The 21,383-nt window shown below is 40.1% G+C and overlaps 1 protein-coding gene across 10 annotated transcripts in view; it reads right to left on the bottom strand.

Moving 5' to 3' along the window:
- SBF2 (SET binding factor 2) overlaps positions 1–21,383 on the bottom strand; it is a 517,136-nt gene that overhangs the window by 136,838 nt on the left and 358,915 nt on the right. For all 10 annotated transcript variants that reach the window (XR_016231409.1, XR_016231408.1, XM_089328918.1 and 7 more), the window contains one exon: positions 2,983–3,051. Coding sequence is in view for 8 of the 10 variants with exons in the window: in XM_089328918.1 (XP_089185044.1) it covers positions 2,983–3,051 (69 nt within the window). In the remaining 2 variants the exon portion in view is untranslated. The remainder of the gene's footprint in view (positions 1–2,982; positions 3,052–21,383) is intronic.

Genomic DNA, 21,383 nt, shown 5'->3' with positions numbered 1-21,383 from the left:
AAAAAAGAATCTTATCATTTACCAATTAAAAATGATGATTGGTAGAAAAAATATATATTTTATACTGTTGTAAGATTCTTCTTATGGCAGCATCTTAATCCTGAGAGCAGGTGTACTTGGATCCCATCAGATAGAATCACTTACAAACTGTCTTATCTGTAGTAGGTCAAATAGGTCTATATTCATGCCTCAGAGGAAAAGCAGGTATTCAAGTAACTTCTAAATTACCAGAGGAAAAAAAAAGTATATTTGTTCTTCAGGACAACTTAACATTCCTATCTCCTCCTCCCTTTTAGCACAATCATCAGAAAAATACAAACACATATTTAGTGTCATTTTGAATATTTACTGTTTTTATTAGAAATATGTAGAAATTGAAGACATAAATAATAACATGTGACAATTATTTAAAAATAACATCCAGTTAGTTGGTATTTCTAGAACTCGCTCCTTTGAGGACAAAACACCTTTGCTGAGGGGCACAGCTTTTAATGTGTCACTTGGAATGCTTGCATTAGTTTCTGGCTTCGAGTCCTGACTTTGCTTCCAATTCCAGCTTCCTACTGGAAGTGCACCCTGGAAAGTGGCAGATAATAGTTCAATTAGCTGGGTTGCTGCCACCTATGTGGGGACCTGGATTGAGATAGGGCTCCTGGCTTCAGCGTGGCCCAGCTCCAGCTGTTGTAGGCATTTGGAGAGTGAAGCAGTTTGTCTCTCTTTTTTAAATAAAATTAAAAAAATTAAAAGAAAAAAATCTCAGGTGTTTTGTCTGTTTGTTTTTAAGTATCCTTGCTGGATATACAAGTGTAAGTGGCTGGGTAAGTGAGGGAGTAGAGTAATGTCAATTCAATAAAAAGAATAACCAAAAATTCCTAGAGATTTGTTGTATAAATTGGGGCTCACTTGGAGAACCCTGTTAGAGCTAAATAAAATGAACTTTGCAATCAGGGAGAACTGAGTTTGAAACTTGGCTCTATCATTTACTAGCTAAGGTGTACAGATTATAAATCACCTTAAAATGGTTACAACTTCTCATTGAGTTGGATCAGGTACTGAAGGTCTTGTGCAAAGCATCTTGAGCACAGTGAGAAATCAACAACTATTAGCTTTTATTATTATTCCTATCACTTTACTCTGGATCTCTGTTTTTCACCATGTTCAACAGAACATGTACTTAGACTTGTACAAGAAAAATCATACTTATACCTAATAAATAAATACAGGTGGTAGATTTTAATTTTTAACATTCTTGGGGCAGGCTTTGGGGGAAGAATTAATGCTGGGGACTAGCTGTGGCAGGAAGGTTACTGTTGAGGAGATAGCTCAGGAAATTCCATGGTTCTCTGCACTTTAATGTTCACTCTCTGCTTCACTAGGGAAGTCAGGTTTATAAAGTGACTTTTTTTCAGAGAGTGTTCAACAATTTTTTCCTATTACACCCCTCTGAATCTACTTGCTCTGGGCTTTTATATTCTGAAATAGAAATAATACTAAGGTCTAAAAAATGTTATTTACAGCTGGATAAGCTAGTGGATGTTCAGTTAGAATGGTATGTTGAAGTTAAAATTTAGCAATAAAGATATCAAAGTACTATGAAATCATGTAGACACAAACATAAGATCTGTATTTCTTGTATTTCTTCAAGCTAAGAAGTCATGCATTGCTCCTGTGGCATGTAACTATTAGTGGTGTGTGGGACACTCAGAGGTGCTTTTTCATCTATGAGCATCCCAGCTGGTGGTTTCCTATGAAGTTTCACCAGCACCCTAAAAGCTTCAGTTGCATCCTAGCAGATGGTTTCCCAGAAAGAACTGCCGGCACTCGAGCAGGCATTAAACCTGTGCCAGGTCTGTGGCACCTTTGTGAACTCCTACACCATCGGTGGCCAAAGCAGGATCTTTCCAACAAGTACTGAATCAGCTTAGACCTTGGGAGGGCCCCTCAGCCAAGCATGTTCCTTTCTTGAGTACTCTGAGCCCTGGAGGTAGTAGTTACTCCTTATGTATTAAATCCCGGTATTCTTTAGGATTCTCTTTACCTCTCAGTAGTTAATTTCTTGCTGCTACTTAATAACTCATTATATTAAAATTTCCCTGACCAATTTATTGGTGTGGTTTCTGGTTCCTGACTGGACTTTCATTCACCCCAAGTCAACAACAAATAATTAAATCTATAAATCCACCCATAAAATATGTATCAAGTTCCGTAATACAGAGAAACAGCACAGCATTTAGTCCTACTTATTCATGCACTTCCCATTAAAGCTGGCTATGCATGTGGCTTACCAGTGAGTCAGCCTGCTGCCACACATTTATTGTTTGCTATTGCACATTTCAGAGACAGATTAAGGGAACTATTCAGAGTATGGTGTCTAATTCATTACAAGTTCTTCATAGCAAATAAGAGAATAAACAAATTTGCTGGATTTGTTTGTCTTAGAACTAACCCATTGATGATGAAGTATACTAGGAGAGTTATAAAAATGACAGATTTTTAAAAATTACTGAACATGGCAGAAAATTCTAATATGGTTACTAGAAATTGCCAATAAAGTTAAAAATCTCTAATTTATGCTTCCATTGCCATCATTCATTCATTCATTTGTTCACTCAATAAATATTTACTTAGTGAAACTGACACATAGCCACCAAAGAAAACAGACAATATCCTAGCCTCATGGAATTTACTTTTTGTGGAAGGGGAAAAAAACAAACATGTAAACAATTTAATACATAATTTCAGATGTTATAAAGTGTTATTAAGAAAAAGTAGGGATTGAAGGAATCCTTGCTTAGAAAACAATTTAGCGTTCTACATTAGATTTCATATACATGGCATGTAGTAAGTGTTATAATGAACAGAACCACAGATAACTTAGGTATACTATGAGGACAGCATTTAAGTAGTACCATGATAAAGCAAAGTGAAAAAGTTTTATAAATCAACTCACGACAAGCTTAGATATAGATCAATGAAACTTACCCTATAGAAAGCACTGGTCAAAGGGAGTAATGCTGCAGCAATGTTATATTCTTCTAAACTTGAACAATCCTTAAACAAAACAAAGACAAATGAGCATTATTAGGATAGTTACCAGAAATGATGAATATAAGGAAATCAAAGTATAGGATACATTGTCCACTGTCCACTGGGTTTTTTACTTTTATTCCAAATTATCACTAAGGCATAGTTAGGAAAATCTGGAAAAGAAAAAATGCTGTCCTTGAATCATATTTTCTAAGAGATAAGTTAAAAATACATTTGATAAGAATACCATTTACACATACCATTGGTGAGCTGCTTCTACTTTTCTGCTTTATTTTAAGATTTATTTTATTTATTTGAAAGACAGAATTACAGTGAGAGGTAGAGGTCTTCCATCTGCTGGTTCACTCCCCAGATGACCGCAACAGCCAGAGCTGTTTATTTATTTATTTATTATTTATTTATTTATTATTTATTTATTTTAAGATTTTATTTATTTGAAAGACAGAGTTACAGAGAGAGAGGTAGAGAGAGAGAGAGAGAGCGAGAGAGAGAGAGAGAGAGCACTTTTCTGCTTTAAAAATAATACTTAAGGGGCCAGCGCTGTGGCACAGCAGGTTAACGCCCTGACTTGAAGCACCAGTATCCCATATGGGTGCGGGTTAGAGACCCAGCTGCTCCACTTCCAATCAAACAACAACAACAAACAAACAAACAAACAACCCATTTAAGACTGTTAATTCATGTAAAAATTCTTCTGGGGAGTTTTAGCATATTTATACCATATTTCATTGAGTCTATTATACTTTTTTTATTCCACATTTTTTACATTTCTGGGATAGAGATTCGTCTTATAACTGATTGGAAGTATTTTTTTCTTTCTTAATGTTAGCTTGAAAAGAGTACTCAGCTATTAATCAGACAATCAATACAGCTGATGTTAAAACTCAGAATGAAATGCTGTTGGGGAATAGGATAGACAGAAGGTCTCAGTATTATAAACCTACATAGAGAACATAATTCAGAATGACAAAATAAAGACAGAAAAAATACAACTAGAATACTAATAAACAATATCAAACAAGAATGACATAGTATTCATATAAAATGCCAATAAACTAAGTTAATTTCAGAAAAAGGAGAAAATCTCAGTGGGAATGTAAAATGGCACAGTTGCTGTGGAAAACATATGGCACTTTCTCAAAAAAACAAAACCCCACAATTGTATCAAATTAAAAACCAAAAAAAAATATATATATACGTATATATATATGTACACATATATATACGTATATATATACATATATATAAATATATATATATATATATATTTTTTTTTGCCAGGCAGAGTTAGTGAGATAGAGAGAGACACAGAGAGAAAGTTGTAGACAGTGAGAGAGAGACAGAGAGAAAGGTCTTCCTTCCATTGGTTCACTCCCCTAATGGCCACTACAGCCGGTGCTACGCCAATCTGAAGCCAGGAACCGGGTACTTCCTCCCGGTCTCCCATGTGGGTGCAGGGCCCAAGCACTTGGGCCATCCTCCACTGTACTCCTGGGCCACAGCAGAGAGCTGGACTGGAAGAGGAGCACCTGGGACTAGAACCTGGCACCCCAACTGGGATTAGAACCTGGGGTGCCGGTGCTGCAGGCGGAGGATTAGCCAATTGAGCCACGGCACCGGCCAAAAGCCATAATATATAGAAAATTTGAATGACAATGCGCACCAACAATTCTATTTCTGATATATATCCAAACAAGCTGAAAAGAAACAGAAATTTGTAAATTCAAGTTCATAGATTCATTATTCACAATAGCCAAAAAGTAGAAACAACTCAATTAAGTATATGCCATACCAAAATATGCTGAACTAGTAGATGGATTATTTCTTTTTCTTTTTTTAAAGATTTTATTTATTTGAGAGGTAGAGTTATAGACAGTGAGAGGGAGAGACAGAGAGAAAGGTCTTCCCTCTGTTGGTTTACTCCCTAGACGTCCACAATGGCCAGAACTGTGCTGATCCAAAGCCACTAGCCAAGTGCTTCTTCCCGATCTCCCACGCAGGTGCAGGGGCCAAACACTTGGGCCATCTTCTACTGCCTTCCCAGGCCACAGCAGAGAGCTGGACTGGAAGAGGGGCTGCCGAGATTAGAAGTGGCACCCATATGGGATGCCAGCACCTGCAGGCAGAGGATTAACCTACTGCACCAGCAGTGCTGCCATTGAAGATGGATTATTTCAAGCTGAAGTCACTTGAGAAATTGTAACCTCAGGAACAGCCTTCGGCCTGTCTTTTCCTACATGCATCAAGCCATAAAGATTCTTTTAGAAGGGACAACCTTCACATACTAAGATTAGAAAACAGCTTTGATCATCAGAGGTTGGTAATTGGGGTTGCAATGAACCTGAATAAACAGACTCTGTGAAGTAATCTTTACCTTCCACAAGCTTTTACACTCCCACATAAACCTTAATAACATCCTTAGAATTTATGATCCTAGGCCAGAAATCTATTTGTCCTGTCATTCCTTCACAAATTTTTTCTGTCTAAAAAGTATAAAAATATGTTGCTCTGGTCACTTCTTTGGACTTCATTCTTGTGAAGATTCCTATGCACACGTAAATGTAACAGAACTTCCGAGCTTTTCTCTTATAAAACAGCTCTTGTATTAACTGGGTTCCTAGATCCAGGCAAAGAGCCTATTTAAGGAACTAAGAACTGATCATTGATACAAGGGATCCCACTCTCCTCTACACAACCCGAATGATATCAAAAGGCAAATAAACAAAATGTTGTATGTGTGTGCCGTGTCTATATACATATAATGGAATATAAACCCATCTTAACAAGAAAGGTAATTGGAAAACAAACAACCTACTTAAGAGATGGGCCAAGGATTTAAACAGACATTCTTCAAAAGATGAAATCCAAATGGCCAATAGACACATGAAAAAATGTTCAGGATCACTAGCCATCAGGGAAATGCAAATCAAAACCACAATGAGGTTTCACTTCATCCTGGTAAGAATGGCTTTCATACAGAAATCAACAAACAACAGATGCTGGCAAGGATGCTGGGAAAAAGGTACTCTAATCCACTGCTGGTGGGAATGCAAACTGGTAAAGCCACTATGGAAGACAGTTTGGAGATGCCTCAGAAATCTGAATATAACCCTATCACACAATCCAGCCATCCCACTCCTTGGAATTTACCCAAGGGAAATTTAATTGGCAAATAAAAGAGCTATCTGCTTTTTTATTTTCTTTTATTATCATGCACCTCCATGTTTATTGTAGCTCAATTCACAATAGCTAAGACATGGAATCTACCTAAATGCCCGTCAACGGAAGACTGGGTAAAGAAATTATGGGATAGGTACTCTATGGAATACTACAAAGTGGTAAAGAAAAATGAATCTGGTCACTTGCAATAAAATGGAGGAATCTGGAAAACATCATAATGAGTGAATTAAGCCAATCCTAAAGGACAAATATCATAGGTGCTCCTTGCTCTGTGACAACTAACTGAGCACCTAAAAGGAAACCTGTAGAGGTGAAACTCACACTATGAGAAGCAATGACTTTATCAGCCCTTGTCCTGACTGTCAAGGAACAGCTTACTATTTTATTCTTTTTAGTATTTTCTTTTTCTACTTAATACCACTGCTTGAACTCTTTACTTAACACAGAATTATTCTTAGGTGTTTAAATCCAATTGAAAATTGATCCCTGTTAAAAATAAGATTGGGAATAAGAGAGGGAGGAGATGTACAGTTTGGTACACATTCCCTCAGACTTACTGCTAAAGGTAAAGCTAAAAACTTGCCATGGGACTCCAAATCCCATTAAGTTGGCAGGTACCAATGCCATTTTACTAATTAAAGTGATCAGTTTAAGTTAATAACTGATCATAAAGATAGGATTAAGTGTCAAAGGGATCACATAGATAAGACCAAGTGTCTGCTAATAATAACAGAATTAAAAAGGAGAGAATGGTCCAGTGTGGGAAGTGGGATACCCAGCAGACTCATAGAATGGCAAATGCCCTAAACAGTACTCTGGCCTCAGAATCAGCCCTTAAGGCATTCAGATCTGGCTGAAAAGCCCATGAGAGCATTTCAAGCATGGAAAGCCAAGACACTGTAGCAAAAAAATGACCTAAATGAAAGATCTGTGTGAGTGAGATCCCAATGGAAAGAAGAGGCCATCAAAGAAGGAGGTACCTTTCTCTGAAGCGAAGAGAGAACTTCCACTTTGATTATGGCCCTGTCTAAATAATGTCGGAGTTTGTGGACTCAAGAGGCTTCCATAGCCTTGGCAGCTCATAACAAGAGCCTTGGGTGATCACTGACGTCATAAACAAGAGTGTCGATTGTTAAATCAACAACAGGAGTCACTGTGCACTTGTTCCCCATGTAGGAGCTCTGTCCTTAATGAATTGTACTGTGAGAATTATCGGTAAAACTAGTCATCAAACAGTACTTTATACTTTGTGTGTCTGTGTGGGTGCAAATTGTTGAAATCTTTACTTAGTATAGAGTTGATCTTCTGTATATAAAGATAATTAAAAATGAATCTTAATGAAAAATGGGATGGGAGAGGGAGTAGCAGGTGGGATGGTTTGAGGGTAGAGGGGTTTGGGGGGGAAGAATCACTATAATTCAAAAGCTGTACCTATAAAATTTATATTTATTAAATAAAAGCTTTCTAAAAAATGTACATTTAAAAAGGCTGAAAAAAAAAAAAGAAATGTAATTGGGGCCAGTGCTGTGGCACAGTTGGTTGAAGCCCTGGCTTACAGCACCAGCATCTCATACAGGCCCTGTTTTGAGTCCCAGCTGCTCCTCTTCCAACCCAGCTCCATTCTTTTTTTTTTTTTTTTTTAAAGATTTATTTATTTGTTTGAAAGACAGAGTTAGAGAAAGGCAGAGCAGAGGCAGAGAGAGGGGTCTTCCATCCACTGGTTCACTCTCCAATGGCTCCAACAGCCAAGAAGTTCACTGATCTGAAGCCAGGAGCTTCTTCTGGGTCTCCTACACAGGTGCAGGGGTCCAAGCACTTGGGCCATCTTCTACTGCTTTCCCAGGCCATAGCAAAGAGCTGGATTGGAAATGGGGCAGCCAGGACTCAAATCGGTGCAAATATGGGATGCCGGCACTGCAGGCAGCGGCTTTACACACTGTGCCACAGCACTGGCCCCTCCAACTCCCTTCTAATGTGCCTGGGAAAGCAGCAGAGCATGGCATAAGTCCTGGGACCCCTGCACCCACATGGGAGGCCTGGAAGAAACTCCTAGCTCCTGGCTTTGGATTGGCTCAGCTTTGGCAGTTGAGATCATTGTGGGAGTAAACCAGCAGGTGGAAGACCTATCTCTCTTTCTCTCTACCTCTCTTGACTCTGTCTTTCAAATAAATAAAATAAATCTTTTTTTTTTTAAAGTGAGGAAGCAGCCTTTTTCAGATTAAGAAATTTGCTTCAGAGCACAGAGCCAGCCTAGAGTAGAACTGTGGTTTTGAAGGGATGTCTTTGTGATATGAAAGGTTGTGCTTCTTTTTAAAAAAAGAAAAGTAATTTTGACACATGGTGTAATATGGATGAACCTTGAAGATATTGTGCAAGGTAGATTTATATATAGTTAATTGACCAGTCTTTCCTTTGGTAATGGGACATGATATGAGCCACAGGGAAGCTAGAATCTGAAACAGTGAACAAGGAAGTAGCTATCTCTATCAAAATGCAAATTCCTCACCCATCAATTAGTCATTTTTGTGAGAACTGATTTTAAACTCATAGATCTAAGACAGGAGATATCAATTATTCTAATGCAATCTCCCCACTTTCCAGATGAGGGAAAAAAAGTCAGCCATAGAGCTGTGAGTGGAATCTAGATTTGTTTACTTGTAACCGTGGTGTTTTTTCTTCTAGAGGCAACATTTGTGCTTAATTGTTTTCATATTCTTGAGGTAGGAGATAGGAACTTTGTGAGCTTCTAGCACTAATTTTAGAGTGTGAGGGTAAGGAAAATACACCTGAACAGTGAGCAGTAATGGTATTAGAGCATCCTAAGAGCACTGGTGCTAGGAATAAGGGATCTAGAAAAGTGAAGGAAGAATCTGAAGGCAAAGTAGGAATAAAACATAGAAAACTTTGGCCTGTTTAAAAGTAATACTGGAGCTTGTTAGGACCAGTGGTGGGGATGCAATTGTGTAGTACTATCCTGAAGGTAAAAAGGAAGAAATTTCCTTTTATTTTTATTTTTTTTTTATTTGAAAGGCAGAGTTACAGAGGGAGGGAGGAAGAAACAGAGAGGGAGAGGTCTTCCATCCTCTGGTTCACTCCTCAGCTGGCTGCAATGGTTCTTTTTTTTTTTTTTTTTTTTTTTCCAACTATTGAGGGAGATGTGTTAAAAATCTCCCATTATAATAGTTAAACTGCCTATTTCTTATTTTAGCTCTTTTCCTGTTTTTCTCAATATTCTTTTTAAATTTTATTTATTTATTTGAGAGGCAAAGTCAAAGAGAGGAGAGACAGAGAGAAAGGTCTTCCATCACTGGTTCATTCTCCAAATAGCCACAACTGCCAGAGAGGGTCAATCCAAAGCCAGCAGTCAGGAGTTCTTCTAGTCTCCCAAATGGGTACAGGGCCTAAGGACTTGAGCCATCTTCCACTGTTTTCCCAGGCACATTAGCAGGGAGCTGGATCAGAAGAGGAGCAACCAGGATTCGAATTAGCACCCGTGTGGTTATAACCTGCTGTGTTACAGCACCAGCCCCATGGTCTCCATTTCTAAGGCAGGGTTAGACCCTGGAGATATTTCATTTCCATGAGGAGTAAATGTGAAGAATTTACAATAAAAAACAGTTCCCCTGGTTATATCAGTATATGTAACATGCTCAGATGAGGAGACAGAAGCTTGGTTCTGCAAGGAAGACTCAGGCCTGCCTAAGAGATTTTCACCAGGAGTGTGGTAGAGGTTAAGAAGCTCCCCAAACTGTCCTTGGGCTGGTGCTGTGGTATAGTGGGTAAAATAGCCACCTACAAGGCTGGCATCCCATAGGGGTGCTGGTTTGTGTCCTGGCTGCTCCACTTAGAATCCAGCTCATTGCTAATGGCCTGGGAAAAAGCCGTGAAAGATGATCCAAGAGTTTCGGTCCTTGCCACCTATGTGGGAGACCTGGAAGAAGCTCCTGGCTCCTGGCTTCAGCTTGGACCAGCCCTTGTCATTGTAGCCATTTGGGGGAGTGAACCAGTGGATGGAACATTTCTCTGTTTCTCCCCCTCTTTCTGTAAGCCTTTCAAATAAACAAACAAATATTAAAAAAAAAGAAGCTCCCCAAACTGTTTTTGCAAACCCCAGCTCTGTAGGGTACTGATAGCTGTTACGTGGAGGAAAATGGAGGGGTAATACCAAATAAACAAAATTAAATAATTTTTTTCTTCTAATTCCTTTTTTTAAATAGCAAGATTTCTCAGGTTTTTAAATTGTGATTCTAATGAGAGGAATTTGGTAGGCAGCACTTCTAGACCTAATTTTGCTAAGAATATTTTTTAAAAATGTAGTTGTAGGATGTATTTTGGAAAACGACAATTTAAGGGGCCTGTACTGTGGTGTAGTGGGTAAAGTTGCTGTCTGCAGTGCCAGCATCCCACATGGGCACCAGTTCTAGTCTCAGCTGCTCCTCTTCCAATCCAGCTCTCTGCTACGGCCTGGGAAAGCAGTAGAAGATGGCCCAAGTCCTTGGGCCCCTGGACCCACATGGGAGACCCAGAAGAAGCTCCTGGCTTCTGGCTTTGGATTGGCACAGCTCCGGCTGTTGTAGTCATCTGGGGAGTGAACCAGTGTATGGAAGACCTCTCTTTCTCTCTCTCTGCCTCTCTTGCTCTCTCTGTATAACTCTGACTTTCAAGTAAATAAATAAAACTTTAAAAAAAGAGAGAGAGAAAGTGACAATTTCAGAAAATTCTCTGAGAGCCAGTGCTTTGGCATAGTGGGTAAAGTCACTGCCCGCAGTGCCAGCGTCCCATATGGGCACTGGTTTAAGTCCTGGCTGCTCCACTTCTGATCCAATTCTCTGCTATGGCCTAGGAAAGTAGTGGAGGATGACCCAAGCCCTTTGTCCCTGCATCCACACTGGAAACCCAGAAGAAGCTCCTGCCTCCTGGCTTTAGATCGGCGCAGCTCCGACCGTTGGGGCCTTTTGGGGAGTGAACCAGCAGATGGAAGATGTCTCTCTGCCTCTGCCTCTCTGTAACTCTTTCAAATAAATACACAATCTTAAAAGAGAAACAGAAAAAGTTTGCTAAAAAAGAAAATAAAATTCTCTCTTCTGAGAGAAATCCAACCAAAACATCATTTTTTAAAAAGCTTTTACTTAATGAATGCATTTTTCATAGGTACAACTTTAGGAATATAGTGGTCAAAACATCATTTTGAAACTTAGTTTTGGGTTTTTATTTCTGAATTTACGGTTATGTTCATAAACTCTTTTTGGTTGAAAATAACTAAAAATGTTATAAAACATTTTACAATCTTTAATGCAAAACAATGGATTGGCAAGGAAGTAAGCAATGCTCAGACCAAAATATAAGTTAAGTGGCAAATTGGAGAGATAAACAGAACACTGATGCTGAATTTTATGTTAGTAACAGTTGTGAGCAGATCTGAATAATAATGTTAAACCCAAGGGACAGGAGACAAAGCCCAGCACTTGCTAAAGGTAGAAAGTCCATTAGAAAAACTACCAGATAGCTGGCATCCCCAGTGCCACCTAGGACATCAAATGGAAAGTCTGAGATATAATAAGATTACCGAGTACACAAAGTAATAAATATGTGGGTACATCTATACACACATTGATGGTACAAAAATTTAAAGATGTATTTATTTGGAAAGGCAGAGAGACTGAGAGAATGAGAGACTGAGAGACTGAGAGTGAGAAAGAGATATATTCCATCTGCTGGTTCACTCCCCCAGATACCCACAACAGAGGGAGAAAATAAATAGTAAATCAGTGAAAAAACCATTCAAAGAAAATGATAAAATCAACTCTAAGGTGATTTTGAAGACAGTCTTTTTAGTCATGTTGAAGTATTTGTTAAAATATACAGGCCATGTAGGAAAAGACCACCACTTTCCCCTACGTGATATCACGTAGGGGACAGTCTCCATCATCTCTATGGATTTCATAAAATAATCCTAGAACACAGCAAAAAGTGTGAATCATCTTCTTCTTCCTGACTTATTCCTCATCCCCTTAGGAAATTGCTATGCACAAGAATGTCATCTGTGTCCTAGCACATCTGAATTTCTTTAACAGAAATGCCTTGCATGTTTCTGAAGACTGTCATGAGGCCCAAGGCAATAAAGTTCAACAGACTTGAGCTGTAATCTTCTCCCAAGGAAATGGCTGAGATGCCAAGATGCCTTTAGACGTTGATTTCACAGCAGGGCTTCATTTGTAATGATGCTGTCCAAACTTTAAATGACAACAGCTGTGATATGAAGCCCCACGCACTTATTTATAAAATTTCCCACAAATTAAAAAAAAATTAAACAATGGGGAATTTCAATCCATGACCAATTAGCAGAGAGCAGGCAATCATAAAACATTTAGACTAGATGGAGCTATTTACTATCTTACAAAATATTTACACATTGTAGTGCATGTCTCAAACCTGCCTGCCAATTGAATGCTGATTGCAAAATATAAATATAAAATTCTTTGCAAATCACGTTAGAGACATTCTAAGTTAATTAGGTTGAAAGATGGAAAAATTTTAAAACAATAAGTCTACAACTATTGACATAGCAATAGCATTCCAGAATAGTGCAGTTATCTGTTGGGGAATCAGTCCATAAATACACATCCTCAAGTCCCTTGTGCTTTGACCACATAATAACATTGTAGTTACAAACATACCAGGCAATTTATAAACTTGCAAAGACTTGAATACTTATACAAATTTTATTCTGAACCTTGCTATGTAATTTACCTTTAATTTTCTGCTACAATTGAAGAGTGAGCCCTGCAATCTTAATTTCTCATTATCCTCAATCACTTCATACTTCCAACCTATATATCTTTGAACTGTCAAAGCCAGCATTCTTTTTTCATAAAGCTTTGGCATCTCTCAAAAAGTGTTACATTAAAGAAGAAAATGAGATTGAAAAGTACAATGTGTTACTGAAGTGACTTTCTTTCAGAGTTTAGACGTAGCTCAAAAATTTTTTTTTCTGAATTGCCCCAAACATTTCTAACTTCTCAGTATGGGAAAAAAATTTAAAAAGCAAAAATACTCCCTTTTATCATATTAATCTCCATTCAAAAACTTTAGCTATGTTCTCCCTGTTACAGGATAATGATCAAACTCTTCTGCCAGATTTGTAAGCCACACATGGTGTGAACCAACTTCCACATTCGGGTGACCAGAGAGCTCCAGTTAACCTGATTTATCATCTTCTATTCCACATCACACTCCTTCTTACCACATCTAATAGCCTCAAGAAAACTGTCCATGCCACTTTGTTATCTACATGTTTTCTCTTAGCATCTCCATATGTATACCCCCATATTTATCCATTCTCTCCAAATAAAATGTTAATCATAAAACAGGCAAATTAATTTTTACCCCAATTTCAGCTATAGGTTATATTTTAACACAGAATAAACTTAAAAACCATAGATGATGTATCTCAATTTTGAACACTATGGTTATTTATATTTACCATGACTCTGAATGAGATAGAAGGTAAAGCTAGGTTTGAGGAATAATATCATGCTTTAATATTTCTGAGTAACTGGTCTTTATATGCCAGGAAATTAGGAGATTACATCTGCCACATAGCAAGAACAGCTTATATTTAATGTGTTTACTATTAGAAATATTCTTAAAGATATTATTTCATTTAATCTTCACAACATCTCAATCAAATAGATATTATAATTACATCTTTTTTTATTTTAAAGATTTATTTATTTATTTGCAAGGCAGAGTGACACAGAGAGAGGGAGAGACAAAAAGAGATCTTCCATCTGTTGGTTCACTCCCTGGTGGTTGGGGCTGGCAAGGCCAAAGTCAGGAGCCAGGAACTCCATTCAAATCTCCCTTGTGGGTGGCAGAGGTCCAAATATTTGGGCCATCTTCAGCTGCATCCCCAGGTGCATTAGCAGGGAGCTGGATCAGACTTGAATCACTGTTCAAATATGGGATCCAGCATCACAAATAGCAGCTTAACTCTCTGTGCCACAATGTCAGCCCACAAACTGTTTTTTTAAAATATCTATCTCATTTTATTTGAAAGAGTTATAGAGGAGGCTCACACACACACACACACACACACACACAGAGAGAGAGAGAGAGAGAGAGAGAGAGAGAGAGAGAAATAACGAGAATCTTCTATCTGCTGGTTCACTCTCCAAAAGATGGCAACAGCCAGAGCTGGGCCAGGCTCAAGCCAGGAGCCTGGAACTCTGAGTCTCCCACATGTGTGGCAGGGCCCAAGTACTAGGGTCATTTTCAGCTGCTTTCCCAGGTCCATTAGTAGGCAGCTGGATTAGAACCAGAGCAGCCAGGACTTGAACTGGGTTTTAGATGGGATGCTGATTTCACAGGTGGTGGCTTAACCATTCCCTGCCCCCTTATCACCGCCACAATACAGGCTGCAGGAACTGAACTTCTTAGGGATTATTTGTCTGAGATCACATGGCCACAAATGGTAGAGCCAGAATTAGAATCCAGGTGGCCGCACTCCAGTATCTGTGCTTTAAACCTCTATGTTCTCTTGCTTTTCAAATACAACAAAGTTTTGAATGGAATCTAAAAATGATATCTGTGGATATATATCATTCAGGCAAAACAAGAAATCTTCCAGTAAATTGTAAATAATATCCTCAAGGGTGTTTGGAACTATATTACATTTATGAAAAGCAATTGAAAATATAAGGTGATTCCTAAAATTAAAATGTAAAGGAAGAAATGGAAGGTAATTTTTTTCCTTCATGGCATTCCTTTTGTATGTCCATACTCAGAAATTTAAAAAAAATTCAATATAGAGGATGAACTTAAAAGCTTCTAAAATAGGTCTATCAGAAGTACTGGAAATAGAAAACTGAAAGTAGATGGTAGGAAATAAAAGAAATAATGAAAAAAAAAAAAAAAAAAAAGAGGTAGTCTTCAGACACAAGGAGCCCAGAAAAAGAAAAAGACCCACAATGAGACATCCCTGGTGCAATTTCACTTCACCAAGAATAAAGAAAATATTCTAAAAGCTGTTAGAGAAGGACAACAAAACAGCTTATCTATAAAGAAATAAGAATTAGATTAAAAAAAACAGCCCAACAATGCTGGATGACAGAAAATCATGGAGATCAATGTTTTCAGAGTTCTGAGGAAAGATTTTTTTTAAAGGCAGAGTGAGAGAGAGAGACAGAGAGAAAGGTCTTCCTTTTTTTTTTTTTTTCCTCCATTGGTTCACCCCACAATGGCCACCGCGGCTGGCGCGCTGCGACTGGCCCACCACGCTGATCCGAAGCCAGGAGCCAGGTACTTCTCCTGGTCTCCCATGGGGTGCAGGGCCCAAGGACCTGGGTTATCCTCCATTGCCTTTCTGGGCCATAGCAGAGAGCTAGACTGGAAGAGGGGCAACCGGGACAGAATTCGGTGCCCCAACCAGGTGCCGGTGCCACAGGTGGAAGATTAGCCTATTGAGCCGCGACGCTGGCCGAGGAAAGATATTTTTATATTTATTTATTGCTATTCATTTCAAGTCAGAGCAACAGACAAAATGAATTAGAGAGAGAGAGAGCGAGAGCAATCTTACATCTGTTGGTTTACTCTCCAACAATGGCCAGGGCTGGGCCCGGTTGAGAGGAGGAGCTTCATCCTGGGTCCTGCGGCCACTCCTCCTGCTTGCTTTCTTTTTCTTTCTTTTTTTTTTTTTTTTTTTTGACAGGCAGAATGGACAGTGAGAGAGAGAGAGAGAGAGAGACAGAGAGAAAGGTCTTCCTTTGCTGTTGGTTCATCCTCCAATGGCCTCCATGGCCAGTGCGCTGCGGCCGGTGCACCGTGCTGATCCGATGGCAGGAGCCAGGTACTTCTGGTCTCCCATGGGGTGCAGGGCCCAAGTACTTGGGCCATCCTCCACTGCACTCCCTGGCCACAGCAGAGAGCTGGCCTGGAAGAGGGGCAACCGGGACAGAATCTGGTGCCCTGACCGGGACTAGAACCCGGTGTGCCGGTGCTGCAAGGCGGAGGATTAGCCTAGTGAGCCGTGGCGCCAGCCTTTATATATTCTTTTTAATAAAGATTTTATTTATTTATTTGAGAGGTAGAGTTACAGACAGTGAGAGGAAAAGACAGAGAGAAAGGTCTTCCTTTTGATGGTTCATACCCCAAATGGCCGCAATGGCCAGAGCTGTGCCGATCCGAAGCCAGGAGCCAGGAGCTTCTTCATGGTCTCCCACGCCACTATAGGGGCCCAAGCACTTAGGCCATCTTCTACTGCTTTCCCCGACCCTAGCAGAGAGCTGAATTGGAAGAGGAGCAGCTGGGACTAGAACCGGTGCCCATATGGGATGCTGGTGCTGCACGAAAAGGATTAACCCACCATGCCACAGCGCCAGCCCCTGGCTTCATATTTTCTATCACACTTTCTCTTCTTTTTTTCCCTTTTGACTTTTGAAAGAAAGCAATAAACCTAACATACAATTTGAGCCCTTTTGTGGTAAAACCACTCACATCTTACTGAGAGGTTAAGCTGTGAACATGTGTACTCCCTGGGTTCTTTATCAGAAGTTACTTATTTGATACATACATCTCAGACTCTTCACTAATTGCTGGCATAATATCTACGTCTAGGACATCTCACTTAAAAATATCGTTATTCCTATTGATGTGGTATGGCAAATCAAATGAGAAATTATGTACATTTAAGTAAATGATGCTAAGACTATTAGGCACACATATGGAACAATGTGAAATTAGATTCCTACCTCAAATAACATATAAAATCAGTTCCAGCCTGGGGTGCAAGAAAATGATCTGGGAATGCCAGATCTCACCTAATTCAAGCTGAATGTCTAGCAAGACTGGGCTCATGAACAACCATGTTTTCCTTTTTCTTCCTGGATTATGAATAAATTTTCAGCTATGGATAACTCTACACCCATTTCCATGAACTCATTCCCATGCCTACTCAGTAATTGAAAAACTGTTAAGCTAGGTAGTATAACCAAGAAGCAGCTTACTTCCTTTTGTAACACTGTCTGGTCAAAATATAAATGAGAGAATGGAGAGACTTGGCCACTAAACAGAATTCTCAACTTTAACACCATCTCACAACTTGACCTCTTTTGGAAGAGGCAACAAAAAACGGTCAGCAGTTCTTTGTACTCAGGCTTTTATGTTACTATTTCAAAATCCCACTCTTAGAAGGAGCTGTGGGCTGTACTATCCTCTGCTGTCTTCATAGATGTGGTATATGGGCTATTATGGGTGGTCCTCCATCACAATGAGTTCAACGTGTCCCAGAGCTGGGGCATTCCTAGGGGGTGCTGGGTCATCCCCTATATTCTCAAAAGCTGATTATTCTTTGCCTCCTATTAGACCACAGCTTCCACTCTACAACATATCCTGTCCCCCTCTTCCAAAGGACAGTGTGACTGGAGTCATTTGTAGTGGGACCTCCTACCAAATGCATGTTAAGCTCTGTTCCGAGAAAGGTGGCAAATGGAGATGCTGGGACAGTTATATGTCCCTTTCTCTATGAGTGACTTAAGTCAATGTAAACAAAAGCTAAGCAGGTTTTCAGAAGTTCCTACCAAATTTACAAGGGAGTTTCAGGCTCTAACTATATGGTATTTGACTTGACCTGGGCTGACCTACCCAGCCTTATCCACTTGTTGCATCCCAGAAGAGAACTGCATATCTGGGTCAAGGCTCAAGGCCATGCTCATTTTCTAATGGTTCAACAGCCTGACTGCTATGTTGTGGGAACTTCAGAATTATTAAAGAGGTCATAAGGATTTAGAGTACAAAGACAATATGGTTTCCTGTTTACTGGTTGGGATGAGGAAATGTATTGTCAAGTGTATAAATTATGATAAAGTTAGGGAGATAACAGTATAGGAAAGAAAAGTCAGCCTTATTCCAGGGATGGCTGATAGAAATCTTATAGAAATGTACTAGTGCAGGGGCCAGCACTGTTGTGTAATGGGTAAAGCTGCCACACAGTGCCAGCATCCAATACGGGCACTGGTTTGAGCTCTGGCTGCTCCTCTTCTGATCCTGAGAAAGCAGTAGAAGATGGCCCAAGTCTTTGGGCCCCTGCACCCATGTGGAAGACCTGGAAGATGCTTCTGGCTCCTGGTTTGCGGATCTGCCCAACTCTGGCCGTTGTGACCCTTTGGGGAGTGAACAAATGGATAGAAGACCTCTCTATCTCTGCCTCTCTGTAACTCTGCCTTTCAAATAAATAAATACATAAATCTTTATTTTTTATAAAGAAATGTACCAGTATAGACCCTCGCCTTTTTGAAGGATGGGTCCTACTTGGTACTCATTTGATCAGTCATTCAGCACCAGATATTCAGAGAGGAAGCTTCAGAAACCAGTCATGGGACCCCAGACTCCTATGAATCAGATGCTCAGCACATCATTGCAGATTTTTAATAACAGAAACAGGGCTCAAGACGAAAAGGTACTCTAATGTGGGAAGTAGCCCAAGAAGCAGGCTCATGGGATTGCAGTTGCTACCACCAGTGCCCAGTGACCTCAGGGTCAACCCAGGGGATGTTCTATCATGGATGAAAGGCCCATGAGAAAATGTTTCGGGTGTGGGAAGCTGGGACACTGGTGCCTGGATGTCCCTACCTGAAATGCTCACCTGGACCTTGTTCTTAATGTAAAAGAGGGAGTACTGGAAATGACATTACCTTCAGCTCCGATGGGAAGGGAGAACTCCCAATCCCCTCATGCTCTTATCTGAGGACTGATGGGGCCTAGGAACTCAGGAAGCTTCCACAACCCATATAAGCATCTCATGTTTGGGAGTCTTGGGTGACTTTTTATTAAACAGGTAAGAATACTGATTGTCCAACTGAAATGGGGGCCACTTACTCTGTACTAAATTCTCATAAAGGACTCCTGTTTTCAAAGAGCTGTGTCACTAAGTTGATGGCAGGCCTCACTCTCAAAAACTTACTTTGTCACTAGCATGCCATAGAGAAAATGTTCTTATCTCTGACCAGTTTTTCGTAGTGTCAGAGTCCAATTCCTTCACTTAGCAGGGATGTGCTATCATCCTTGAGCATTTCTCTCAGGTTAATTGCTCTTAAGTCTAAGTCTTTCGATGCTAACTAGCACTGAAGACTAGTGCCAGCTTGGGTACTCTCCCTGATAAAATCCAAAATAAAGTAGATCCTTAAGTTTTGGATCAGGGCTTATCTGGATGGGCAACATGTACTATCCTCATTATGGTCCTCTTAAAGGACAAGACATTTCCACACTGATGTCAACACCCCTTAAAGCCAGAAGCTAAGTGGAATGGCAACCCATGATTGATGAATTTCTCAACTATGGAGTCCTAGTCCCATGTCAGTATCCTTGTAACACCCCTATTCTTCCTCTTTTTTTAAATTTATTTATTTGACAGGTAGAGTTACAGACAGTGAGACAGAGACAGAGAGAAAGGTCTTCCTTTCATTGGTTCACTCCCCAAACGGCTGCTACGGTGGGGGCTACAGTGATCTGAAGCCAGGATCCAGGTACTTCTTCCTGGTCTCCCATGTGGGTGCAGGGGCCCAAGGACTTGGACCATCCTCCACTGCTTTCCCAGGCTACAGCAGAGAGCTGGATTGGAAGAGGAGCAACGGGGACTAGAACTGGCGCCCACATAGGATGCCGGTGCTGCAGATGGAGGATTAACCTAGTGCGCCATGGTGCCGGCCCCTCCTCTTTTAAAGCCAAATGGGGAACATAAAATGGGTTCAGGATTATATGGACATTAATGAGACAGTTATTACAGTTTACCTTATTGTAACAAATCCTTACACTATCCTAACTCAGATACTATAAGGTACCACTTGGTTCATGGGTCTAGACCTGAAGGATGCTTTCTTTTATACTGTTATATTCAGAATCCCAGAATCTGTATGCCTTTGAATGGACTGATCCTTCCTCAAAAATAACAATATACTTGGACATTCCTTCCTTAGGCCTTTTAGAATAGCCTCATTTGTTTGGCACTGCCCTTACAAAGGAACTTAGGGAGCTCCAATTAAAGACTGAAGCCATTCTACAACATGTAGATGATATTTTCATTTGCAGTCCCTGGAAGGAGGACTTAGATGAAAACACCATCCAGGTTATAAACTTTTTTTTAAGACCCATTTATTTATTTGAAAGGCAGAGTGAGAGTGAGAGTGAGAATGAAGAGCAAGAGAGAGAATCTTCTACCCACTAGTTTACTGGCCAAATGGCTGCAACGGCCAAAGCCAGGAGCCAGGAATGTCACCTGGGTCTCCCATGTGGGTGCAGGGGCCCAAGTACTTGTGCCTTATTCCACTGCTTTCTCAGCTGTATTAGGGAGCTGGATTATAAGAGGAATAGCTGGGACCTGAAGCAGTGTCTATATGGGATGACAGCATTGTAGGCAGTGCCTTAATCTGCTATGCCACAATACTGGTTCCACATCTTAAACTTTTAAAAGTCTCTCCAACCAAAGCTCAGATTTCTAATCAGGAAGTAATCTACTTGGGATCTGTTCTGTTCCTGGCAAACTGTGATCTCTCACTTAAGTTAAAGGAAGCTGTATTATGTATAGGGCAACCATAGCAAAAAAAAAAAAAAAAAAAAAAAAAATTCAGCTGAGGACATTCCTGGGAATGTTTCTGCAGGATCTAGATTTTGGAATTTGGATTAATAGCCAAATCCTTACGTGAGGCCTTAAAGGGTTGTGACACGGACTCATTTGAATGGACAGGAAAACAATCTGAGGCCTTTCAAGAGATTAAGGACTTACTAACAAAGTCACCTGCACTAGAAGTACCTAATCTGGACAAGTTGTTCATTTTGTTTGTAGTAGAGAAGCAAGGAGAAGCCCTGGGTGGGGGCCGGTGTTATGGCATAGTGGGTTAAGCACCTGAACTTGATGCCAGCATCCCATATGTGCACTAATTCGTGTCCTGGCTGCTCTACATCTGGTCCTGCTCCCTGATAATGTGTCTGGGAAAGCAGTGGAAGGTATCCCAAGTGTTTGTGCCCCTGTTACCCACATGGGAGACCTGGATGGAGTTCCAGGGTGCTGGGTTTGGGCTGGCCCAGCCCTGGCTGTTGTGGCAATTTGCGGAGTGAACCAACAGATGGAAGAGCTCTGTCTCTGCCTTTCAAATGAATAAATA

This window comes from Oryctolagus cuniculus, chromosome 1, assembly GCF_051225735.1.
Source record: "Oryctolagus cuniculus isolate XC-2025 breed Fujian yellow rabbit chromosome 1, ASM5122573v1, whole genome shotgun sequence".
NCBI classification, from domain to species: Eukaryota; Metazoa; Chordata; class Mammalia; order Lagomorpha; family Leporidae; genus Oryctolagus; species Oryctolagus cuniculus.
This window is presented reverse-complemented; position numbering and strand designations above follow the sequence as displayed.